Genomic DNA, 27,317 nt, shown 5'->3' on the forward strand with positions numbered 1-27,317 from the left:
AAACAAAACAAAACCTCACTAAGTAATGAAGATTACCACCAGACGTTACATTTGCATTACACTGTTTTCACCTATGTACTGTGCATGTGTGTGTGAATCTTTATATTAATTAATAACTGTTATTGTTGATTAAATGAACTACAAAAGAAAACTGCCACCTCAATCTCAACTTCTGTTGGTTTTAAGGTTGCCCCTTCCTTTCACTCAAGTTTTGTTGAGTTCAACAAGCCATGAGATACAGTATACTATAGGTACTGTGATCCATTTTGGTGTTTTTGCAGAGTATATGTGTAGAAACAAGAGGCTATAAGAACTACAAGGCAAAAGCAATATTCAAACATTTTATTATACCTTAACAATTGCTCCACAACTCATTCGTGGGGGAATTCTCTCCTCTTGCTTCCCAAATCTCAGACGTGTGTCAGTGTGTTGGTTCTATGACTCAGTGCAGACAGCTGATAGACCTATGAGTGAGCGGGATGGCAGATGGGGCCGTGTGCTAATGACACAGTTGGCCCCCGGAGCCTGAGAGGAGCTGGGGAGCGAAGAGACTTTCTCAAGCTGCGTCCCTGCCCGTTATGATGTCACTTCGCTCGTGGGGTAAATGTCTTTACGTCAGGCCTATTCTCACCCACAGGCTGCAACAAAATGTTCCCAGTAGGCTACTGCAGCGGTACTGTTGGCATGCAGGCAAGACCTTGGGAGAAGAGGACATAGTCGCACGCATGAGTGATCAGCAGCACTGTTTGTCATTACACAGCATAGGCCTACTGTGCTACGACTACATACCAGCTTGGATATGGTTTTCAGCCTCCCTTTGAAATCATTAAAAACATTTGTGAAGTGTCTGTTTGACTTGGAAAGGTTGAAATGTCAGTGTCAGAAATCTTTCACCTATGGGTTTGCTACAGGATCCCTCTAAATGGGTGATGGCTGTTATTGAGTCAATTGCCATTTTGTTTCATGTCCTCTTTCCTGCAGTATGCCCTCTTTGGCCAGCTTTTGAATTGTATTTTGCGTTGCTAGTGAAGGAAGCACTGGGTCTCATGAAAGGCGCTATATGCGTAAATCTAATTTATTATTGAGTGCTGTGTGTTCTAATGTTTCTTTTCTCTCATGTTTCCACATAGGAATGCCAAAACCACCATATTTCTTTCTATCTTGTCAGACATTGAGAACCTCACAATATACTCTCTAACTAACTGGGCAACATTCCATGGTCAGAGATAACAAGGCGAGAGCAGAGAGAAAATGGGGAGATAACTCAACACAGGCGTATCTACAGTATGTATCAAAATGCAATGCAATGCAAACATTCTTCAGACAATCACATCACTGTAGAACAGTGGAAGGAGGAGGCTGAATTTATTCACAATTACAAATGGAATTCAAAACTCCAAGCAAAAAAAAAACGTGAGAAAACTTTAAACAAATGACACATCAGCGACAAACAGATAGTAAATGTAATTTAGAAATGTCTATATTGCTTTATCCCCCAGAGTGGTATTGACTGAAACTAAGAACAACCATCCTTCATATTGTGTTTCTCTCAATATCGACATCCCATTCATAAACTCCCACCCCAACTAAATAAACAATTTCATCCTATTTCAAAACAGCCCAGTTCTGTGATCTCTCTTAACCAAACACTGTTTCTGACAAACGGACAATAAGAATCCATAAGTTACACAACAGTATGTATATACATATCAGAAATAATGTCGAAAGCAAGAATTTGCTCCTTTGTTGGTGATCTGCCTGTTTATCAGTATTGGTCTTTCACATGCCGGAGGAATTCCTCCAGGCCATAAGAACAGCCAGTCTGAGGTCTGAGTCCCACTCTCCTAAACTTACAGGCCACCCTCGGAACAAAGGCCACAACAAACACATATTTGTTTAGCAAACTGAAACAGAACAAGAGTCGTAAATCTCCTGAGAAATGTTTAGGTTGAGCTGTTTAGCCGACAACATGAAGTATTTCTTTTAGTTTAGTCTTGAAGAGTAAAGGGAAATGTATTTTGTAATTTTGGAATCTTTCCAGCAGTTTGACATTTCATTGGGGGACACCCACTCACTGAATGAACACTGAATCTCTGTGAGCTCAACATAAGCTCGTACTATATTAACAGTTTAACAGTCCTGAAATGTGCACAAAATGGGTGACTGTATCTCAGTACATGACATGTAGGCGAGCAGTTGTGAATTAATACAATGACTGTTGATTCCAAAACATTGACCAGGGAACCCAAAGCAAACACATGGTTGTTGTTACTTACAGAAAAGAGCTTGTCATTCTCTCACAATAATCCACCCTCAATTACCGTACAGACAGGCTCGGTATGATGGAAGAGCTGCTAGTTCCTCACCATAAACAACTGTGCTTCCACTTGGTTAAAAACTTAATAACAGCAAAACAGAAAATAACATCACACAATGTCACATACTTATCATCTGGGAAATAAAATTGTCTGATAGTAGGCTACTGAAATAATATCTTATGATATGAAAATGTTGATATTGAAGGCCACCAAAGGATTCTATTGAAATAATAGTTTCACTGCCTACTGATACTAAGGGCTTATAAACATTCTGGTTTAAGGAGGTAGAGAACAGATACAGTGAAGTTGTTGGACTTTCAATCATTATTTCAAGTAGCTTCTAAAATCAGAAGGATTATGCTAAACACAATCTGCCCTAGAAAAGTTTCCAATTCATAATCTCATCTAAGAGGTTTGCCACTTTATACTATGCAGAAAGTATAGAATTAGCAGAGAAAATAATCATACATAATCTGTATGGCTGAATGTGCTTATTTACCACTTGAAAAAGACTAATTTTAAAATGCCTATTCAATTCAATAAAAAAAACATTGGATGGAGTAAGGCTTTGAGTTTTTAAATTAGTATTTTGAAAATACAATAGAAATGCATGTGCATGTTCATATCAAAGTGCTTTTTTCATTTACCTTTTTGGTCATTGAAACTATTCTGGCTGAGATGATACAGAATACATAGCACCCTTTATCAGGTTAGTGTCCCTCACCAAGCTAGGATTAAAATACAAGTGTGGTGAGTAAGATTACCGTCAGTCCACAATACATTCTTAAAGCTTATATGGGTTTCCACAGCTGCAAGAAAAAGTATTATCTCAGCGGGAAAAAACTAGGACATAATATCAAATGGAAAATAGGGAACATTCTGTGTCCACTCTGCAGTCCTGTAAATCAGTCAGAAAACAGTCCACATCAACACCCCTATGAAGGCACTGATACAGTCCTAATCTACATACAGATAGAGGGAGTCTGATTAGTTCTGTCTAGACATCCATGTGATAGTGCTGGGGTTGAAGTTGAGGGCTCTACACAAGCCCAGAGAGTTGATGGACGGTGTGTGGGTTGACCACACAGGTGTGTGTGTGTGTGTGGGGGGGGGGCTCTGAAGCCACAGAGGGGGCAGTTCAGGGCAGCACACAAGCCGAGAGATGGGGTGGAAGTGGGGGATCAAGGTGCGACGGACAGACAGACCAGGCGCGGGGGGGCGCCGGTGGTCCTCAGAGAGGCAGGCTGTTGAGCAGGGCCTCCAGCTGCTCCTCCCCCAGGCGCTGCTTCTCCTCTAGGTCCTTCAGGCGGATGAGGAGCGAGGCCTTGGTCTGGACGAAGCGCCGGTAGTCGTGCAGCTGCTCCGAGCTCAGCTGGCGGGACAGGAAGGTGGAGACCAAGCGCTCGCGCCTGTCCAGGTTGTCCTTCAAGTCTTTGGCATCGTCCCTCTGCTTGCACAGCAGGCGGTGACGGTTGTCCAAAGATTGCTGCCAGAGGAAGAGAGATAGAGGATGGATGAAATGCATTGCTTACCTTGCATTTCTTACCCTTAACTGATATAATGCTCTGCACTCTGTGTTCAAGCTCAAGCTCCAAGTCTCTAGTCCTTATTTTTTTAATTCAACAGATAGTTTTCAAGCTGAAAACCTTTTTGAAGGAGTCCCAGAAGGCCCTTTAATGGTTAATCATTATTTTTCCGATAGATACATTTAGTTGTGAGCTGAGAGCTACTTGCATACTATGTTAATGTTCCACTGTCACGGAAGAGAGGTGCAGTATTACATTTTGTCAACAGAGGGCAGGGCAGATACAGATGGCATCGAAACTGCTTGCAGTTTCGGTGACTCATTGTAAATACCAGCACTGCTGATAACAGAAAACAAGGCTTTAACTTGTGCTCTGCAAGCAAGACAGATGGCTTTCACAGAAATAATAAATAGCATTTATATATTTGGTAGGCCTATTGATGCTAAATGTACTCATTGTGTATCAACCATCAAAACCTTATAACATGTGATTACATTATCAATTAAGGCCAATAAAAAAAATCTCGGAGTGATAAATTACCATACATAATTTCTCTAACACTCCTCAAAGTGAGAAGCAATTGCATAAGTTTCCCTTCAACTTTCTCAGCCAATTCAGTATGCTTGTCAGTCCAGCGTACACAGGCAGGCCCACTTTATCCATTATCAATATTCATCTGTGACAGCCTCGCAGATGATGGTGACAGCAGCCATTTCATCATCATCATCATCATCATCATCATCAACCTTTATTTTACTAGGCAAGTTAATTAAAGGAGTAGTAAAGGGAAAATGCATGTTTAACCCTGTTTTAAGGTTATGATCATATACAATGGTTCAGATGAAAACGTTGACAAAACTAGCACTAGAACTAGAGAAAGTCTGATAATTGCTCTACCACCGTTTTGGTCATACAATGGATGTGGGTGGGCACCGTGAAAAATCATTCAAAAAACATATTAAACTCTCGATTTCAAAGACAAGAAACTCACCGAGGTGTTAGTTGGCGTTCTGACATATAATTCGCCATAAAGTAAGATTCTAGTTCATCTGGAAAGGCTTTTTTTAAATATTTAGCATAGAACTCGCAGCACATACATGTGTAAACTTCCGCAAACTTGGTAGCCTAGAAACATAAACAATAACAATAGCTACCGTAAGTAGTTCCGCTTCCTGAATCCCCTCTGCGGATTGATCTACACATCTACAACGGTCGCTTCAATACAAGTCAATGGATTTCATAAAATGATCAATAAAACCCTACAGGATTCATACTTTGCGGCGAATTTGATGTCAGAACACCAACGGACACCAATGACCCCCTCGGTGAGCTTCTTGTCTTTGAAATCGAGAGTTTAACATGTTTTTGAATGATTTTTCAAGGTGCCCACCCACATCCATTGTATGACCAAAACGGTGGTAGAGCAATTATCAGACTTTCTTAAAAGTGCTAGTTTTGTCAACGTTTTTATCTGAACCATTGTATATGATCATAAGTAACCTTAAAACAGGGCTAAACATGCATTTTCCCTTTACTACACCTTTAAGAGCAACTCTTATTTACAATAACGGCAGAAATGCTTACCACACACACCACAACCACCGACCACATATCAGATATTACAGTGGTCAGATAAGGAGTAAATTACTGCCAAGTAGTCTCTCTCTCTCTCTCTCTCTCTCTCTCTCTCTCTCACCTTGTCCTCTGCGTCGGTGTGTTGGTTGACGGTGCTGAGGGCGTTCTGGACACGCGCCAGCCGGGCGGAGAGGCACAGCAGCAGGCTGACCACCCTCTCCAGGTCCCCTATGAAGAGAGTGTAGCGCTCCAGCTCCATAGGCTGGCAGTGCTCCTGGACCAGGGCCTCCACAGCCCGGCCCCTCGCCCTGTTCTCCCCCACCTCCGTCTGCAGGGCCCCCTGGCTCTCCTCCAGGGCGCGCAGGCGCTCCCTGATACGAGACACCAGCACCCGCTGCCAGGGAGAGGGGGGAGTGCGTGTGAGGGCAGGGAGTCAGGAAGAGTTGGAAAGCACGCGTGTGTGTGTATTATGTACATACAGTATGTATGTGGGTGTGGGTGTGTGTGTGTGCTTGCAGTCATTATTCCAATTCCAACTCCCTTTACAACAGCTCATTGCACTGAGCTAAGAAACGATGCTCACCTTTTTCTCTGTGATGTCAGCCGTGTTTGGAGGCTCAGGAGGCTGGGGGTTCTCACTGTCCGGAGAGGAGGAGGAGAAGTGGGGAGGCGGCTCGACATCATCGCCTGTTTCAGAGCTGGAATCAAAAAGATATACACATTCACACCAAACTGTCGCACAAGCTGACCATTACAGCTGCTTTGACGTAGCACAAGGGAATCTTCAACAACTCAAGAGGCCACATGTCCTCCTGAATGATTGATACAAGAAGATACCGCCAATAAATGACTAAATGGCGATACACTTGACTTGACTGAAATCTAACAGCCTGTTGGAAGCAGAAACCCAGGCCTGGTTATGTAACGCAGAGTAACGGAGCACCAGCACAGCCGGTGTCTCTGGGCTATCAGACACCAGTCTAATGAGAGATCTTGTCTAATAGCCAACAGCATTTATGTCTAAGACAGGCGTATAGGGTGTCTAGATCACCTGTCAGCAGCCTCCCTCTGCTCCTGCTTCTTTTTATAGTGCTCCTCCATCAGCAGGGTATCCTCTGACAGCAGCTGCTCCATCAGCATCAACGCCGTCTTGCGATTAGTCAACGGGTACAGGATGCTAGCCAGCGATTGGTCCGCGCTGACAACTTCCTCCACGAGCTCCGCCCACCGCGGCTCGTCTGGAGGCGGGGTCTTCTCTGGCTTCTGCGTCTGTCCCCCTGGACCCTCCCCCTCCCCCGCGTTGGCCTCGTCTTCCGCCGGGCCCTCCCCCTCCCCCTCCCCCGCCACCTCCCCCTGTCCCTCCGCACCCTGGCAGGTGTCGGCGTCTGCCGGGGTTGGGGCGTCGGCGGACGTGGGGGGTTCACTGCCCTGCGGCGTGGGGGCAGGGAGCGGAGACTGCCCCTCGAAGACGGTACCGCCAGACTGGGGAGGGGCCTCGTCTTCCTCTGTGCTGGAGCTTCCCGGCTCGGGGAGGAAGATCCACAGAGAGGGGTCGGTGGTGACCCCGCAGCTCAGGGACACTACTTCCTGGTCGGTCTCGGAGGGGACGGTCTCGCTGGGCTCGTCCACTGAATACTCTCTCTCCTCTGAGGTCACAGGAGTAGTCGTCATCAGTCTGCTGGGATCAAAACAGACAATATGGAACTAAATACACGGAACTAAATGTGGAACTAAAATTAGAATTACCACAAACAGGTAATTCTACCATATCGGTTATGTAATGCCTTTGTATACACCACGCCTCAAACAAAATATGCCCACAGGGCTAAAAGTGTTGTATGACTGTATCTGAGTTTCCAAAAGTATATCAGCATAAAATAAGCTGACAACAGGTCTAATATAAACAGGCATATGTCAGTAGAAATTCCTAGTCCAGTGTCGAATTCCTTTTTTAGAATGTTCCAAAATTGTTATATTGAATTCTGCCACCAGGTGAATGGAAACCAGTTGAATGTCTTCGCATCATCTCACCTGTAGCTGGACTTGCTTTCGGGGGGCACCTTAGGCTGCTGAGATGAGACAGGAGAAGAGGAGGTGGACTTGATCTCTTTCTCACTAGTCTCCTGGTCTCCCGGGGACGGTGGGATTGAAGGTTCACTGGGAGGCCCGCCGGTTCCCAGCTCGTCTGAGACAGGAGGCCCAGAGCCGTGTGTCCCAGGGGAGCCAGAGTGGGCCCTGGCCCAAGAAGAGCAGCTAAATGCTGGTGAGGTGGATCTGCTGGAGTCTGCGGGTCCTCTGGTCACTGGAGCGGCATCCTCCTCGCTGCCAAGCTGAGGCGCCGAGTTCTGCTTGGAGAGGTGCGTCTTCTCGGCCTGGGCATCCTCTCGCCCCTGACGGATGCTCTCTTGGACCTGGGCTCTCCCCTCCTGTCCCTCTCTGAAAAACGACACGTTCCTCTTGTCCCGGCCCGGTCCGCCCTGTCTGCTCCGGAACTGGTCCAGCTGCTCTGAGCTCTTGCTGAGCACCAAGGGCATGGCGTCCTTGGAAACACCCAGCTCCTCCATGGACTTGCCCCTCTGAGCCACCACCCTGACTCTCTGACCCTCTGGGGGGTTCGAGGGTGCCTGGTCTGGCCTCGGCAACGCCTCCTCGTCTGCCATCTTCTGGAGGCTGGGGGGAACAACATGCACACACACACCGATGAATAACACTAAATGCAAACGGAGAACGCCTGGTGCCTTTCTGAGTACTTTCACATCTAAAAGATATTCTGCTTTTTCCGGTTAATATTTCACCTTTGTAATAAATTATAGTTTGGTGATGGTGGTTGTGGTGGTGGTGGTGGTGGTGAGGGGTCTAAGATAATGGTTCTACTTTCCATTAATGCCATAATGGAATGTTGGTTATGATGGAGTTTATGGAGGTTCACTTTCTCAATGCCATATAATCAGGCTTAAGTGGAGCGTGCCTCTCACTCCCTCATGCCTTTCACTCCCTCTGTCAGAGCTACATACCTAGAGGTCTCCGTGGTGTCGACTGGTGAGGGATCATTCACATAGTTGTGAACCTGTAGCCAAACACACACACATCGAGAAACATCAATGGCATTTGTCCATGCTTGCTACATTTCAGTAGTGATGCTATTCAATCCGGTATCTAGGTGCACTCAAGCTATTGGTGTACATAATTGCTAACGAGGGCCGTTGAGTTTCACCTGGAATGCATGTGGGGTCGAGATGGATCTGGTCCTGAAGAACTCGGGTGGTTCCGGCTGGTCAAGAAGACTCTCCACCGAAGCCGACTTCCCTTGAGATGGGCTGGGCGTGTCTCTCCAGCTGGACTGGGCAGAGCTGAACTGGGCATACCTGATGGAGCTAGAGGAGGAGTCCAGGATGCGGCCAGCAGAGTGGGGCCTGTGGAGCTTCTTCTTGGGGCCTTTAGGCCCGGAGGCCTGAGGCCTGGGGCCCCAGTCTGACAGCTTATCCGCTGCGGAGTACCTCTGGCTTGGGGGAACCTGAGGGGCCGGCTGCTGGGGCTCAGCCACCTTTTGGCCTGTCTTGCGCTCCATGTACGCCACCAGGGCCTTCTGCTGAAGGTGCTTCAGGTTGTTCTTGGAGAGGCTGGATGCTGATTGGGTCCTTCCTCTGGTCTCAAACACCTTCCTCCTAGCCGCCACCAGTCCTTCCTCGCCACGCTCCCCTAGCTCCTCCTCCCCCGGCAGACGGACCTCCCTCTCGCTGCCCAAGGAGCGGCAGGAAGAGTGGGAGGGGCCGTCGCCTAGCTGGTTGAGCTTCTCGGGTTCGGAGTAGCAGAGCTTCTTCTGCTCCGGGGTCAGGCGCTTCCTGCCTCCGACGCGAGCCACCTGGGGCTGGGCCACGTTCGCCGGCCTCCCGTTCATCTCGCTCCCCTTCGCGCTTTCCCTCTCCTCCCCCTTCGCCTCCTCCCCCTTCACGCTCGCCCTCTCCGCGCCCTCGGAGCTCGAGAGGGCGGGGGCGAGGGTATCCGCGGAGGAGGCCTCGGAGTCCTGCGAGGAACAGACAGAGGGGAGCACGGTGGGTCTGGGCTCCGGTCTCGGTCTGATTCTATGGGGCCAGGACAGCTGCAGGTCCCTCCGTTTGAAAGATGTCTCCCGCAGGACCTTGGACTGGGCGTCCTTCAGCTTCTCTTTGTAGTACTTCTTGAAGGAGTCGTCCAGGGCGTTGCAGGGGTGGGAGCCGGTCTCCTCTTCGGGCGCGTCGCTGTACGAAGGTCTATTGTCGCAGCTGGGGGAGGCCTGGACGTCCTTGTGAGCAGAACCCTGGCTGGTTTCTTTACCGTTCACGCTGACGTCAACGTCCCGTTTGGGCTTCGGCGCCGCCCTGCTGGCTCCGGTCAGGTGGTACAGGAGGGGCGTGGTTTCCTTGTTGATCTTCTCACTGGCCACGTCTCCCAACAGCTGTCTCCTCCCTCTTCTGCCCTGATCCTCTCTCTTGTGCTGGCTGGCCTGCTCCACTGCAGGGGGAGGGGCTGTCTCCGTGTTGGGTGAGGGGTGTGTTGGAGTGCACAGCGGCGGGCTGCTGTTCTCCCCCGGGCCGCAATAGAAGATAGGGTGGATGCTGCTGTGGTGCCAGCCTATGTCTCTACTCGTGCTCTTATGGCTTTGTTCCAAAGCATCAAAGCTGCGAGAGACCCTGGGGTTTGCGGCGTGCGTGATGGCGTGACCGTGGCTCTTCTCCTCCTGACTCAACGTCTTAGTGAGATACTCTCTCTCATCAGCGGCGGTGTCCAGACTGCCCTGGTGTCTCTGATGGGGGGTCTTCCTGAACAGATGGTCTCTCTCCTTCCCTCTCTCCTTCTCTCTTTCTACCAACCTGTGTGTTTCGACCACAGTGGAGGTCTCGCTCTCCGCCTCTGACACGCAGGGAGAGACGTTCTTCGGGCCGGATTCGGGGGGCTTACACACACCGGTGACAAAGTAGAACTGGCCCTTGTGCTGGATGCTACCATTGATCAGGTTCTGAGCTGCATGCCTGGGGCTACCCGACCGGGCCGGGTCCGGTATCAGAGAACCGTGGGCAGAGTGGGCCCTCTTGCGATGACCCTCAAAATGGCCGCCGCCGCCATCGTTGCCGGCGGCCTGCTGTTTATGTTTGGGGTTCTCAGACTTGCTTGTGCCTCGAGGAGGTGATCGGCTTAGGACGTTGGCTGACTTCTGCTGCTCAGTGGCTTTATCCGTGCGGTCTGGGTTCAGCGGGTCCCTGTGGAAAGGCTGAGAGCTTCGCCAGGCGTAGACTGGGTGAGCCCTGAGACAGCCAGCCTCGGGATTAGCGGCTGGGGCCCTCGAGGCGTGCAGCTGGGCAGGCCGTTGACCCTCAGGCCCATGGTGGGCCCTGCTGTTCTCCAGGTTCCTGGTGGCTATGAAACTGTCCAGACGGGCAGGGGGAGGCGGGGGCAGTGGGGGAGGGGCCGGAGGCGCCTCTTCCTGGTCCAAGTACGGTTTAGCCAGGAAGCCATTGCTGCTGCCGCCGCTGTTGTTGTTATTTTCTTTGTTGTTGTTGCTGTGTCGGTACTGTTTCGAGATGGCCTCCACCGAGCGGTAAAGCTGATCCATGCTCCTGGCGTCTGACTGGAGCAGCTGGCTGGGGTGGTAGATGGCCTTCACATACTTCAGGTCCGTGTAGTGGAGAGTGCTGCCCTGGAGGTCCTCTGGGAGGAAGGGCGAGGGGTAGTCAGGGGCGTTGGAGCCCCCAGAGAAGGAGCTGTAGGCAGAGTCCCCCTTTCCGTGGTGGTGGTGGTGGGTGAACTGGTCGATGCTGCCGCCGGACTTGGCAGGTGAAAGCCGGCTGACGGGCAGGCCCAGAGGATGCAGGTCCAGATTGTTCATTCTCTCAAAGTGGAAGTTGTAGGAATCCATCTGGGTGTGAACATGGAGGTGGGGACCAAGCTGGTGGAACGGAGGCGGAGAGACACACTGTCAGCTCAGGGCGCTCAGGTCATATTGTCAGTTTGCTTCAGCGGTGTTGTCAATAACTCCTGGGAGGGAAAACAAACACAACACAGATGGGTTATCATCAAGGAAATCAAGTGTAATTATCGACATGCTCTGTTTACAACTGGAACAACTGTGAGGTGTGAACTGCCAATGATAGTTGGAAGTCCCTGCCAAAGAAACCTCATAGCAAATGAGGTATGAAAGGCTCATTTGCTACGCGGTTTCTTTGGCAGTGAATTTCCCCCTAGTGTGCTTGTGCTGGCAACTAATAACATGTTTGTGTTAGATTCTCAAAATGGCATGTCTAGTAGGGCAATAGTAAACACAGTTGACCCACTAGATCAAAAGGTCCAACTAGTTTGAGAATAGTTTGTTGATGGTGAGAGATGGGATCTCAAACCAAATATGCTTCCTGCCCAAAAGAGTGTTGGTAGACGACTAGAAAGAACAAAAAACAACTTCTAACATCATGTAGAGGTGTGTAGATAGGTTATATGTAAAACCTGCTCAAACTGCCCGAGGAGAAAGGTCTTTAATATGGGCCTTGAACTGCACGTTGCAGGGCACCAAACATGCCTGGAATTCCATATCAACCTTGCAGAAATATTTGAGTCATGTGACAACAGTTTAATGGATTATACAGCAACGGGGCACAGCATGTAATAATGTGTGCCGGCTTAGTTCATCAAGAAACCAGCCATGCACGACCACTGAACTCTAGGTATGTCCTCTACAAGCCAAGGCAGGCTAGACAGATCCTAGGCAAAGCCTACTGAGACTTCAATGCTAAAAAGTTTTTCAGTGTGAGGGACATGGTTTGAAACTAGCTACTCCCTAAAGATGGAGCCGTAAACTCAAATGTTGCCCTATGACCATGAAGATGGTCTAATGGCAGATACTTGGTCTTGAAAGAGTAGAACTTTTGCACATCTGTAGCGTGACAGGTACATTGGACAGGACCAAGGGTCAACTTTAGTAGGGAAAAATAACTCTGGCACACTCGCCTTCTTCACTTGCAGTTAAATACATTTATTGATAACATTTCGGTCATCTGACCTTCATCTGGTTGTCTTTTAAGAACAAAGGGAAAGACACTAATTTAAACAGCCTATACATGTAGGTCTACCAACCCATTTAAATCAGTCTCTCTTTGTTCTGAAAAGACAACCTGATGAAGGTCAGACAACCAAAACGCTATCAATAAATACTTTCAGATCAATCCCAGCTGTGTATAAAGGGTAGGTCCCTGTAACAAAAGGGACTTTTCCAGTATTCAGTTGCAGAGCATATTCTAGGTCTCTCTGCCGAGACATGGTATTTACATCCTCATTCTGTTCCCATCAAGAAGTAGTAACAGTGATAAGGTAGATCTTAACAGCACAGTGAACGCAGGCCTCCTGTCCTGTGCAGTCAGTTAGGCGACTATGTCCCCTATGGAGGAGTAGGCATACCTGTCACGCACACAGAAAGGTCAGTATAACCAACAACACAAAGATTAGCCGGATCCTCTGTCCTGTATGCTCAGCAGGTTCGGTTACCCCATTGGCAGAATAAACAAAACAGTTTCTGTTCCTGAGTTTCAGCTTGTGGTGCTTACATTTTGGATTAGCTCTGCCAACATTATTACCTCCGCCCCAGCGACAGCGCATGTTTTCGGTGGCGTGTGTTTGTTCGTCTGTTAACAGAACTACGATTAACCGATTTTCACAAAACCCGTTGGAAAGGTGTAGCATGGTCCAACTTAGAACCAATTCGATTTGGGAGCAGATCTGAAGCATAGATCAGGTCCACGGGCTGCCCAAACATGGCCGGCCATTCACCTCCATTCATTTTTTGAGCCAGGATTACGCAAAAACTACCTGACTGATTTTCATGAAACTCGATGGAGGGGTGTAGCATGCCTCGACAAACAACCCATTAAATTCTGGAGCAGATCCAAATCACAGGACAGGTCCATAAGCCACCCAAACATGGCCGGGCCAGCCATTCACCTCCATTCATTTTTTGGACAAGGCTTACGCAAAAACTGTCAGACCACTTTTCATGAAATGCGGTGTGGAGGGGTGTATCATGGACCAATTTTGAACCCATTCAATCTTGGAGTGCACAGAGCCACGAAATCCTGTCAGGGCCGGAGGTCTGTGCTCTCTGAGCACCAATTCCACGCAAATGAATAGGTAACTGGAAATGGTGTAACCGTGTAAAAGCCACCATAACAGATGGATACGAATCAACAATTCAGAGAGCTAATGTTGTACGCTTGGTTCTACTATGAACTGATGGGGTCTTTCTGACCCCCCCCCCCATGTCGTGCTTTGGAAGGGAAGATCCTTTGATTTGAGTCTCATTCAGTTTGTTTTTTTCAACCAAAAAAACTTTTACCTCAGAGATATTGTAAGAAGGTTATGTGGTGATTATTGTTAAAGGGTATTTACACACGTTAGAGAAGGGGCGTCTCATTGTGCATGAGCAGCTGCCAGGCCTCTCTCTCTCTCTCTCCGTCTGTCTCTCTGAGCTGCCTGGGCCTGAGCCTCTAACTAGAGGCACTCGTGTGGAAGTGATGGGGAGGAGGACAGCAGTGACAAAATGTACAGAGAGAAGAGAGGGAGATGGTCCCAGGCAAACACACTCACACGCACACCAGCACAACAGAGGGTCGCTGGACAACAGGCAAAAGCTAAACTGGTTTGCCGGATCAACGATCACACAAAGGCAAGGTCAACTCGACAGTGAACAATTTGCATGGTAACTGGCAGAGGAACAAGTGTAACTCACCAACTCCCACGGCAAAGTTGCTGAAACCAAACTTTTCATTCCACATGAGAGAAAAGTGAGAGGATATATCCCAAGTTGGCACTAAGCATATAGATCAATAAGGAGTCAGTGTCCATCCCTTTATATACAGAAAGCAGGACCAAAACAAACTGCTGGAGGAGAAGGCAGAGGGGACTCCCAGGGTGTCCTCTTCCCCCTGCCTGGACCATGCCCGCCTGTGACGTCCACGTTGCCGATGTACAATGAGTGCAGCGGAGGGAATATTTCACCGCAGATAGCTAGTGCCGCCTGAACACAAAAAAGGGAAGAAAAAAAAAAAAAGAAAGAGAGGGCTTTGCATTCCTGGCCGGCTTCAAAGAAGACGGGGCCCGGGCGCCATTCATTCCCAGGGTCCTTGGCACATGGAGACCAGCCAAACGGCAGGGGTGGGTGCTCACTCTCTCTCTCTCTCTCTCTCTCTCTCTCTCACCTAAACACTCACTAAGACAGACAGGGAGCCCCTCTTTTCCCTCCCTCCTGCCTCTACCATAAGGCCCAGCCACCCAAACAAGGGCCTTTATCTCAAGAGGCCCGAAGAAGATGTGGGGCAGTTCAGTGGCAGTTATTTTTCATGTATTTTCAATTAATCTCCATCATGTTCTCTGCTGGTAAGGGTGGCTGAAGCACAGGGCAGCTCAAGGACAGCTACAGAAGAGCCAGAATGCCATTTAGCTACAATGACTTTATGTTTGAGGGATTAAGGTATAGCTTTACCTGACTGCAACACAATCTGTTTGACTTTATCCTATGACACTGCAAACATTCTGGTTTCTTAGTCTCAGCATTGTATTACAGTAAGAAAACAACGAAAACTGGAAACACTTTCAGTTTTGTTGTAAAAAGTTTACGTTATATCCAATCAGTGTAACATAATAGGGCTAGGCTAATTACTTGTTGATTAACACAGTAATAGAAGAACCTTGAAGTGTCACACAAGGATGGAAAAAGGTACAGTGGTGGTACTTTATGCTCTGGGTTCAGTATGGCTGGCTCATGCTCTAGTAGCACCTGGCCTCAGGTGGAAAGTGCAATGGTCCTCTGGTGCTGTTATTCAGGAGATCCTCTGGGGGCGGCTGTGGCTCAGGAGGTAGAGCGGGTCGTCCAATGACCAAAGGGTCGGCAGTTCGATCCCCGGATCCTGGGTGAATGAGAGCCTAATGTATAGCTCTTTGTCTGTTAAAGCAATACATAGCGTTTTCTCCGGTTTTCTCGGAACTGCGCCCTCACAGGCTCTGCGAGTAAGTGCACTGTCGTAAAGTTATCAGATTGTCTTTTTCTTTTTCTGGCTTCCTCTGTGATGTTTCGCTTTGGGTTTCTAACCTCCGCCATAATATCATTGAGCTAAAAAACACATGATATCCATAGACGCCGGAATAGTTAGCTACTACTGTGTTGTTTAAGCACAACGCTGCGCATGCGCACTTCGACTGAATGCTGCGTCCTGGGGGCACCAGTTTTAAAAGGTAATAAATGTCAATGTATTATCTTTCTGAGGAGACTGTTTGGACGATTCAGCTTAGTTTTAGTAAATCTAATTGGAGAATTAGCACCAGCCATGTTTGTAAAGGTCCAAATATGGCGATGTATTGCTTTAAGTTAGAAAAGGTGCTATATAAGTGCAGTCCATTTACCATTTACCATTGTTGCTGTCATGGTTGCCATCACCTATGTGACCTGCTGCCATCTCCACCTGTCAGCCAACTGGACGAATCACAAAGCCTCAGGGGAGTGGCTAGCAACTACTCTGACTGACACACCTTATGGAGCTACACCGCTGAATCTGACACATAGCTGTTGTATGGAATACGCTCACGTGACCTGGCATGGCTGGACACTGTTGACATGTAAAACTGATCGGATCTAGGCCTACATCCATTGTAACTCTGTTTGCACTGCTTGGCACCATTCAGGGCAGACTTATTAGGCTACTCTATTTAATAAGGCCAGTGTTCTGCACGGCAACAAATCTGTGCAATCACAGACTAGCAGGGAAATAAATGGGTGAGAGAGGGCAATTAAAGTCCTTGTTTTAAAGTGAACGGGGAGGAGTCAGGGCTTCAAAATCTCCGGTAAGGAGATTTGATTTGCAAGGCCAAGGGGCCAGGAGGACTGGGGGGGGGGGGGGGGGGGGGGGGTTGCTAGGAATTCCAAATGGAGCGTGCTGAGGCTTTCATAGGTGCTCATGTGTTCCAGCGTGACCTCCATTAATGCGGCCACGAGACCGGCCCACCAGCGGCTAGTCTAAACACACAGGGGGCGCTGGAATGATGTCATCGCGGCCGACCGGCGGGCTAAGTGCGGTAAGCCTGGACTCTAACGATGCGACGCCTGACGAGGAGGAGGAACGGTGAGGTTGCACTTCTGACCCATGTTATATAAATGGACTCCTGGTGACTTGAGGGAACCAGATCAGGAGTTGAGAAGAACTGGTCTATAGACTCTAGACTGCGGAGTAGGAAAACACAGGAGACACTAGAGGTGTCATAACATGGCAGCTGCTATTTCCACACAGCTCAGGTCGACAGACAGAGAGAGAGAGAAAGAAAGAAAATGAGAAAGACGTGAGTGCATGAGCACTGTGAGAGAAAGAGAAAAGAAAGAGAGAGTTAGAAGGAAGGGAGAGAAGGCACGGATAGGCTAGGAATGCATCATGACCTCACCGTCTGACCTTCGTCCCCAGGACTGCCTGACTGAGAGAACGACATCACTGACACAGATCAAACAAACCTTGAGAGGGAGTGCTTTTTGAAAAGGTGGAGGGGGCTTAAGTGTTTCCACAGACAAACAAGAGTGGTGGAGAAAAATGCGAACACACAACTTTGTGTCTACAATCCCTGGGTGAGCATGACAAGCCGACAAGCCCCAATAGTTCCTGAAGAGGATGACACACGGTTTCCAACTAGCCAAGCCCAAAACATTTCCCATTAGACCAAGAGCGCACCAGCATGGTCCAAGACCAATATCAGGCTGTGACCCAACATGACAGCATGGTTCCAAGCCACTTCTGCAACATAACAAGTGACACATTCCCAGAGATTAATATGCCTAGCGGGTATGACAGCAACACCAGCTCAACGTTGGTAGGGCGCATTCTGCAACAAACAAACAAAAATACATGGTAAGAGGAACAACAGTTGATATTTAACCTGGTCTAACACACTGAGAGCGATTTGGGAACATTCTGAACTGTAAAAATACCCCAGTTAAGCATCAAGATTACTCCCAGAAATGACACAGGTTAAACATTAACCTGCCAAGCATAATGCCTCAGAGGGCATGACCGAAAACAGAGGATGGCTCTAAGCAAGTTGAACATCTTATTACTCTAAAAGTGGCTTCTGAAAGACAATTACTTTTGTATCCAGCGATATGATACTCAGAAGTGGGGGGGGTTAAACCAGATATTTGTGCACTCCACACAAACAATATGTGTATTAAGCTGCGGGCCAAATCTACTGTGTGTTTATTCAGGATAACAACCTATCCATGCTCTTATCTGGCTCCATGAGTCTGCCTGTTGCAGAAGTGGGCCATGCAGGGGGAAACTACCCACACAGGGACAATAGCATCTTCTTCACCAAGCTATATGCTCACTCTCTGACAACACACAACCCTGGGCTACGAGGCCAGGTCCATTCTCAGGACAAAATAATGACAGCATCCCTCCACATGATGAAGCAATTACCTTATTCAACACAGCATGGTGACAGAGGGATAATCCCTCTGTGGGAATGCAGGCCATAGAATATGTGAAACGGGAGAAAGAACAGCAGGATGTCGAGGACAAACAACAGAAAACTACTGACCCACTTCCTGAGAGGACATACTGAAGAAGGTGTGTTCCGCAACCACCCTGGCTAATTACCTCTCGATGTCTGTCTGTCTGTCTGTCTGTCTGTCTATCTGTCTATCTGTCTATCTGTCTGTCTGTCTGCCTGTCTGTCTGACTAGCTGTTCCTCTGGCTGGCTCTCTCTCTGACTAGCTGTCCCTGAGACTGCCCCGTCTCTCTGTCTGGCTGTCTCTCTCTATAGAACCGGAGGACCTCATATGAACCTCAGATTAGTCTCTAGCCAGTCACTCGGATATCCCTACACCAGTGCTATGCATGTTCAGTAGCTACATATTTAAAAAGTCAAAGCACAGTGTGTTAACACAATGCTAGTTACTACCTAGGATCCTGTAGGTACAAAACATATTGTCATGCTATCTCATAAAGAGTCAAAGTTAACTATAGACCACAAAACACTGTGAGTCCCCTCTGCTGGGATAGCTAGCTCAGTGTTTCAATAGAGTTATATAAGTCCCAGTGGTCTGGGCATAGAAAACAGTTGTTCCCTGTACAGTGGCCCCAGCACTGGCATTGGCCTGCTGCTCGGTGCCCTGCTTCACCCATATCACACACAGCCTCTGAGCGGTCGGTGACCGGTCCTTCCCTGAGGGGCATAATTCGGCCTGTCACACAAACACAGAGGCCCTATCACTGGTAAGATCATCAGTAACCTCACATTAACAAACTCTGACGAGAAGTGTGCTTCCAGACAAAATATTGGTTGGTTTACACGAATCATCTTAGCGATGAGTAGGTTGTGTGGGATGATCAGAAGGAGACCTCGTTTCAGAGGGCTGCCTCGCCTTATCAAATTAAGATGATCGATCTGGAACATTTAGTATAATAGGTTTCTTTATTACACAGCAGTAGCTCTCACAGTTCCTTTGTCATCATAGAGGCTGGAGCAGGAGCCTAAGTGGCCTTAATGGGAGGCTGTTTAAGTGTATCGAGGCCATGCGTCTGTCTCCTTCCAACAGCCCATATTTACCCATTTTTCTCAGCTGGGTTATTCTAAGAACCAGGATAAAGTCTCTTTCTCCACTCTCAAAAGGAAAGATATGTAGCAAAATGTACTTTTGATAGATGAAACAGCACAATACAGCTCTCAAAACAACTGTATCTACCACAGAAAACCAGGCCCTCCATTGAGAGAGAGAGAGAGCGAGAGAGTGTGAGTGAGTGAGTGAGTGAGTGAGTGAGTGAGTGAGTGAGTGAGTGAGTGAGTGAGTGAGTGAGTGAGTGAGTGAGTGAGTGAGTGTGAGTGAGCGAGCGAGCGAGCGAGCGAGTGTGCATGTGTCTGTGTGTGCTTGCATGTCCAGACAGTTTTTTCTACAACAAAGAGATAACAAAAAAAGTGTAACAACCTCCGGTGAGTATGCCGTGTCAGGTGGCATTTTATGCCAGCATGGCACTCTCGCCCATGTAATTACACAAGGGCAGGAATGTGTGAGATAAGCAGGTAGGTAGAGAGAGAGAGAGAGAGAGAGAGAGAGCAAACAGGCCCAGTACATGATATGACATTATGTCACGTGGCTCCATGCCATTTTATCTCCACTGGGAGATGGGAATACAAACACTGGTTTGGCTTGTGTTCCAGACCTATACAGGGGAATAGCCAGCTTCAGCAGCTCCATCCACAACACACAGGTCCCGGTTCATCTCACAGGCTTGGCTGTATCATAAGAGTAAGTAAGTAAAACTTTATTTCTATAGCGCTCTTCACAGCATGAGTGCAGAGTGCTTCACAGTGGAGATTTTTTTAAACACATACAAAGTGCAGATATAAAATACTAATCTACATATAAAATACAGGCAGCTCCTACTAAAACATAACAGAGAGAAAAATCAGTAGATGAGCTACAGAAAAAATCAGTAGTTGAGCTACAGATGCCCAAATGCCCTACTCATCCCGATAATGTAACAAAGTTGCACGTCTAATACGCATTACGTATAGATTTCAGGTTCCAAAATAGCAAACGAGTGCCCAATTAGAATACCAATACCAGATTTCACAGAGGCTTTTGAATAATATGTGAGACTGGCGGCGATTGACAAAATGGTTAACGGTAACAAACACACAGCATGGCCGCCATCGGAACGTTGTTGCTCAGGTTACCCGCCGACAGGTGGTACAGAATGCATGTTATGGCCCACAGGGGATCCTGTTGCTATCACACAATGAGCCCTTCTAAGACGACCACACCACCCTCCGAATCTCAACCCCCCTCTCTCCCCCATCGACACCCTCGCCTACACACAAACCAACGCAATTACTGGATCCATTACCATAATCATCCCGATAGTGTGTCTATTTCCATCTACCACCTGTTCACTCCTGCACTCCTACTGTATACACTCTCAGCTGCCGATGGCTTTGTCTCCTGGCTCAGTGAAGACGGTGTATTCTTCTTCAGAATCTCTACCTCCTCTTCTCATCGTGGACTGATCAACCTCTTGACCTACTTCAGTGAAACATCTTGCTACATTACCTCATGCTCTCTGGTGGGACAAAGAACTAGCATAGCAAGTTTCACAAAGCCTTTGAACTCTGAAGAGCTCCCAGGGGACAGCGTGAATGCATCTTGGTATGAACATGCTCTCTGTGACATCATGTCTAGTCAAAAGGATGGAAAGGAGAAAATATTACATAAAGCATATCACTAAAGCAACAGTGTAAGGAGTCAGAAGATGTCCTAAGAATGACTATAATCCATCCTGTCAGGGATGATATATGGTGTTTAACAGCCTGAAAAGCCAAAAGGGAACCTGATATTTTGGCCTGGGCTCAGGGGCAGGGCCACAGCAACAGGAGCATTTGCCTACTCTTGCAACAGATTTGAATTGCAAAATAAGGCTGGTGGCTGGACAAACTGCCCGATTGTAGCCCACTTCCCTTTTTGACCCTAATGTGGCTGACATTGAGATTATTTAATTATGGAAAAATTGATGGCCTATTAATAATATATATGCCATTCAGTAGACTGTTTTCTCCACAGCTAGGGATGTAATGGTAACCGGTATAATGATAAACCACAATAAAATCTGATTAAATGTATCGCTTTGAAAAACTGTAAATAAGCTTTGAAAAACTTACTGTAAATACTGTTCAGCATCAACCAAAGTTAGCAACTGTCTCCAAGATGCATTATTTTAATGTTTATGCAAACAAAAATTGCATAGTGCTGCTAATTGTATTCATTTTTTCAATATAAAACTTGCTGAAATTATTTCAGTGTGTGTATCAGTAGTTTTTGAACATTTCAGCACATTTTAACAATAACACAATAATACTGGTAACCGTGATCATTTTGGTCACTATAATTGTGATGTGAAATTTTCATAGCATTAGGCTACATCTCTATCCAGAGACATGCATTGTTTCATCATCTACACAGGCTGTTCAATCCATTCCTACTTCACCTCAGTTTCAGATACAGGAGGCCTGAGAGAGTTGCCAACTGCTGGTCACGGGGCCATGATCATGCCTAAGCAGGGATACTGCTGTTTCTGTTGGCTGCAGTACTTACCCACTCCCTCCCTCTCCCAAACCCCACCTCTGTTCCTCCACCCCCACCCCCCCTCACAGTAAGACGGAGCTTAATATCACCACCCTAGGATCAGAGCATCATAATTACCTCCACCCACAACCATAGTCCAGATATTATACAGTGCCAACACCTTGCCAAAATATGATCACCATCTGATGGAATGAAACACTTTCCAAAACACTGTGATGCATGGCTGCTTTAGAAAATCATATCGTCCTCATCGTTATGAAGAGTCAAATGAATTACAATCTCCATTGTGTGTGGCCTGTTAGCATGGCTAATGTTAGGGTGGGCACAAAGGGCACCTGTTAGAGCAGGCTCTCGCTACCCCTCTCTTCCCTCTCCCTCTCTCACCCTCTAACCCTCTCACTCTCTCACTCTCTCTCTCTCTCTCTCTCTCTCTCGGAGCCGGGGAGAGGGCTGTGAAACCAAACACACAAAGAGATTAAACTTCACCCTGCTCTGCTCCACAGCCTTGCCACAGCCTAACACTCCCTGAACTTTGTAACATGACCTGCTGTGGGAGAGAGGGGGTAAAATAGAGATAGGATATAAACTATTCTGATTGTTCTAATGTTGTTTCTATACTTAATCTGAGATAGATATACTTTTTATATTACAGAATTTCTTTTTATTAAGTAATTTAATTTGTGAGATATAAGCTAATTGATTGTACCCAAGGATTCACATAATATTCAATAGTATTACAACTCCAAATCCAATTTGGAACAAATCACTTCCTGATAATGATTCAGTAATGAGTAATCCGGAGAAATTGTCAATAGTCATATGAGCCCTCTGAACACAACTTTTAGAAGACATTACTAACCATTACACAACCACTTTTATCAAATTGTACTCGAGTTGGGGATTGGAATAAGGTGAATTTCATATTGTGTGAGGTTATTTTCTGCTCTCTTTGTGATGTCTCTAATGTTCCATCATACAGTGTGATAGCACCACAATTTGCCCTGCAAAGGAGGGTGTGGTGGGTAGTAGTGGGCTACTCTAAAGGAGGGTGTGGTGGGTAGTAGTGGGCTACTCTAAAGGAGGGTGTGGTGGGTAGTAGTGGGCTACTCTAAACAGGAGCCGGTCAGAACCACTGAGAGACAACCCACTGGCGGAGGAAGACCAGACACAAAGGGTGAAATCACTTCCACCTCCCTTCATGTCATACTGTAAATGCCTCTTTTATTAGTTAAAAAGACAGCCATATTACCTCAGCCTGGCCCATATAACGTCTGGCTGACAGGCCTTCACGGAGCACCTTTTCATCAGGGTCTATGAAACCTTAGCTTCCCTGGCAGGGTGGCTGGCAGCCTGGAGGGAAGTACGGTACAGAGGCTGGCCTCACACCCCATGACTCTCTCTCTCCAAATTACAAAGGCTGAGACAGGGTCTTTGTAGTCAAAGCAAAGGCCCCTGTGGAAAAGCAACAATGTCCGGTACTCTTTTTTGTACCCTATCTGTGTGCTTATAGTAGAACCTGTTATTGAAGCAGGCAAACTTTTGGCTACTTATGTTGGGTACCTGGAAGAGACTTTGATACTGCTCGACTTCAAAACTGCGTTCTCCTCACTTGTCCTGGAGTAGTCCTTACTAAGCTAGGTAGCTCTGAAACATTCATGAAACCGAGGATTCAACAAAGCCTAGGTCTACGCCAATCATGTCTGATCTGTGTGAGAAGCCAAGCACAGGGATGAAGGAGAGAGTTCAGTCAGTAGCAGCGCTGGATTCACACGTGACAAAATGAGGCCAACAGATCAGATGAAGGGTCCTCCTGGCCATGGCTCAAACAATAGCATGGGTGTGGTCCTCACAGATAAGACCGAAACAAGCCTACTACCACTGTCCCCAGGCCCTGCCACAGCACAGGACCTGGTAGACCCATAACCTCCAGCCATGTCTTTCTTTCCTCCATGTCCATCTGTTCTACAAGACCTGAGAGGCCTTTCAATGGGACTCCACACAAAAGCTTCCGGCCGACAGTAACTCACTGCTTCTGTGTGATTGCCAAGTCCAGATACAATGGAGGTGCTCCGGATGGGGGTCTGCAGAAAGCCTGCCGCAGAGAGGAAACCAGATTAAAGGTGAGGAAAGCGGTCAGAGAGGGTGTGTGTGTGTGTGTGTGTGTGTGTGTGTGTGTGTTCTCAAAGAGACACTGGGGCAGCGTTCCGAATCGCCTACTTCCTTCCATACTATATACTATGCCAAAAAAGGATTTAGTATGTTCCAATACATAGTATGCTACATGCAGTATGGCAAAAATACCAGGATGTCCTACTACATCTGGTCGTATTTTGCAGTATGCAAGCCAGCAGACTTTTCTGGATATTCTGACCCATAATCCATTGCACAGCGGAATTTACATCACATGTGCAAGTCGTGACAGCTGTGGACAAATGTCGCTTTATTAACTACAACAGGTGTGGTCAAATTTCAAGGTGCAATTTGATGACAAAGTGTCCAAATTGTATGCATACTGCGTGCAAAGTGTATACTTTCTAGGAGCAGCTGTAGTACATACTGGTAGTAAAAAGTAGAAGTATGCGATTCGGAACGCAGCCTGGGCCTTTTGAGCACTACAGTGCTTCCTGAGGTATATGTAGGCCGGGGTATAGCTGTCCAGTATCCCGTACCCATAACACACACAGCCAAGCACATATGGAACGTCACTCCATCCCAGGCTTCGCCATCCGCCCTCCTTAGATGCACATTTTATAACCGGAATCGCAAAATCAGGGGACTTCATTCTCAATGGACTTTGAAAATATGTCAACACAATGAAAACTTCACCTGGTTAGTCTATATCTCCCATTTTTCCAGTCAGATCACATCACCGTCACAATCACGTCACCTCCTGACAGTACCAGATAACTGTTATCATTCCGTCTTGGGCTGAGTCATACCCGTTTGCCTTCACTCACAGGTCATTTACACTGTTAACGGTGAGCAAGACAGCAGCACACCCAGGTAGGTATGGCGGTCCGACACTGCAGGTGCAGTGAGTGTTGGGAAACACTTGTAGGGATAACCAGGATGTTACTGGAAGCGGTTACTGCACAATAGATGTCTGACCACTTCCGTTAACACACCCCTACAGGGCCAGTTCTGCAAACCACACCAGAGACTGTTGGTAGCCAAACCAGTAAGAGTCATAGCGCACACACACACACACACACACACACACACACACACACACACACACACACACACACACACACAGAGTAGACTAGAATATTTTTCCATAGTCAAACATCAGACCTGCCTCTATGTCAAACAGATCCCTCCCCTTGGACCCACTCCTTCTGAGCAGCATCTATTGTAGAGTTTCATATTTCATCATCCGGCATCAGTTTACCTGGAGAGCCCACAGCCCTACTCTAATTTTATACCTCTGAACCACTCCCTCTGACCCCTCCCTCTGAACCCTCTCTCTGACCCCTCCCTTTGACCCCCAACCCCCAGACACACACGCACACACACCTGTCACTCACCAACATCCAATCTGCTTAATACCTTATACATTAGTCAGTAGGGATGTTGCCACAGTGCCCATAGTGATGATCGCAATCAGCTTGTTCTCCTCAAAATAGACTTGGTGGGGAAACAGGAAACAACAGGGGCCTCATTTATCATTGTGGATACACCCTTTTATATTGTGAGATATATACACAATATTTCCCATCGAGTTTTGTCATGATACATCACATTATTTGCGGAGAAAAGCAAGTACAAAAATCAGGTGTAAATGAAAAATTGTGTATCCACAATGATAAATGAGGCCCCAGACCTATAAGCAGCATCAAGATACAATCACATGAGCGTCTACCCACTTCGCCCTTACCTAGTCATCTACTGGTCTGGCTGGACGCCACCATGTCCAGATCCCAGACCAGGCTATGGAACATATAGCACAGAAGAACGGGCAGATCAGCTTGAAGAAGCAGCAGAGCAATTTGTCTTGATTAGAATTTGTGTTACCTGCTGAGCTGATGCAACGTAATAAGAGAATGATAGAGAGTAGTAGGCTGAAAAGTGTGTGTGCATGCATGCCTGTGTGTGCGCCTGTGTGTGTGTGTGTGTGTATGCATGCGTGTGTGTGTGTGTGTGTGTGTGTGTGTGTGTGTGTGTGTGTGTATTCAGCATGCTCCGTGGTAGACCTGTGGGTGCAGTACAGTGCCCTGGTCAGAGCTGAGTCTGCCAGTAAGGACAGAGAGATAGTGTCCAGTAAGGACAGAGAGATAGTGTCCATGCTTTGCATGAGCGATTCAGGGGGACAGAACTCCAGTGTCTGGTTTCCCCCAAAACAATGCAGAACAATGGGGTCGTTTTTTTTTTGTTCCCACCTTAAATTAAACATACAGAAGTCATTAGACTGAAAGGGTCCTTCTGCATTATTCAATGCCCTCTAAGGTGACAGCATTCCTGCCAAATGGACACAGGACATGAGGTGAAAGAAGCACGTACAATATTCCACTGTACTAACACACTAAAGAGATCACTTCTGAAAACGTCAATACACTTTAGTAATGGCTTGATTAACATGTATGGGTTAACGCATAATAGGCCCTAGAGACCCCATGAACGATTATTGATGGTGTTAAGTGCCTGCTGGTGAGGAATTCCTCTGATCTCAAATTCCTTAGCGCTGTCAATTATCTATCTTGCAAAGTTAAGACTAGGGACATAGTTTTGAATGTTAAGAAAATACAAAATAAACCTAGCCTACATATTACTAGACTAGTTTATTTTTAAGTGGGTTCTATTATGAATGTGTCAACGTTGTCAACACTTAAGTCAATCCATCACCAAATTTCATATAGCCTACAGCGAACAAAATCTGAAACAATATAGCTCAGCTCTATAAAATGTATGAAAATATTTTCATAAGGTCATGAAAATATGTTCACGATAATATAGTCTTTGATTACACAACTGTAATAATGACAGCACATTCACCTGATAGAAAAACGAGTCTACCAGTAAATAAATGTGGGCTCCGTCATAAACGGTTGACGACCGAAACTGCCTGGTGAGACGATACTAATGCACCTGCCAAAGTCTATTAAAAACACATACCTGGTCGGCGCGCCTGGCTGAATCTGTCGCTGAATTCCTAACGTCGCTCAGGTGTGTTTTCGTCTTCCTAATTGTAGACTCAGTATCATTACAGTATTTTAATTTCGCTTCCGACCCCTCTATAATAAATGGTCTTTGAGTAATGCACACAAGCAACAGGCTTTCCTCATGGCTACCTTGGCTCCAGAGGAAAAAGGATTCTGAAAGGTAATAGAATTCCATTCCAGCCAATGAGCGGATCAGTGGGCGGAGCCTTCTAAACACTTTATGGCATTGTTTTGTCTGTGGTATTTAGATGTCACTCTGAAATAACCTAACAATAAGGTGAAAGGCTAATTGGTAAATCTGCAATATAAGGGGTTTTGTCTTCCATTGTAAGAAAACGTTGAGAATAGAATAATAATCTGCAAGAACATCCTCATTCTTAAACCACCTCATCCACAACAATGTAAAATGAATGGACAATAGACTGAATGAATGGACAGTAGCCTAGGCTAGACTGCATGCAATTCTCTGGTAAAGGGCAGTGAACTCATGGGTTTAGGCTCAATAGGACTTGTGTTTTACTAAGGGCATGCCTTTTCTCTGTAATTTCAAATGACTGATTACATTGTTCCGAGAGAGGGTATCAACTCAAAAGAACAATGGATTAA

General features: G+C 46.9%; 1 protein-coding gene across 1 annotated transcript; it reads right to left on the reverse strand.

Moving 5' to 3' along the window:
* Positions 1-3,428: 3,428 nt before the first annotated feature.
* shroom1 (shroom family member 1) lies at positions 3,429-26,778 on the reverse strand. The gene is made up of 8 exons (XM_084450238.1): positions 26,665-26,778; positions 8,634-11,431; positions 8,434-8,486; positions 7,451-8,089; positions 6,471-7,097; positions 6,003-6,117; positions 5,541-5,813; positions 3,429-3,804 (listed from the first exon to the last, which is right to left on the reverse strand). Exons 2-8 carry the CDS (start codon positions 11,310-11,312, stop codon positions 3,550-3,552), a joined length of 4,641 nt encoding a protein of 1,546 aa, XP_084306364.1. The 5' UTR covers positions 11,313-11,431; positions 26,665-26,778; the 3' UTR covers positions 3,429-3,549.
* Between the last annotated feature and the right edge of the window lie 539 nt (positions 26,779-27,317).

This window comes from Borostomias antarcticus (genome assembly GCF_949987555.1).
Source record: "Borostomias antarcticus genome assembly, chromosome: 15".
Classification (NCBI taxonomy): Eukaryota; Metazoa; Chordata; class Actinopteri; order Stomiiformes; family Stomiidae; genus Borostomias; species Borostomias antarcticus.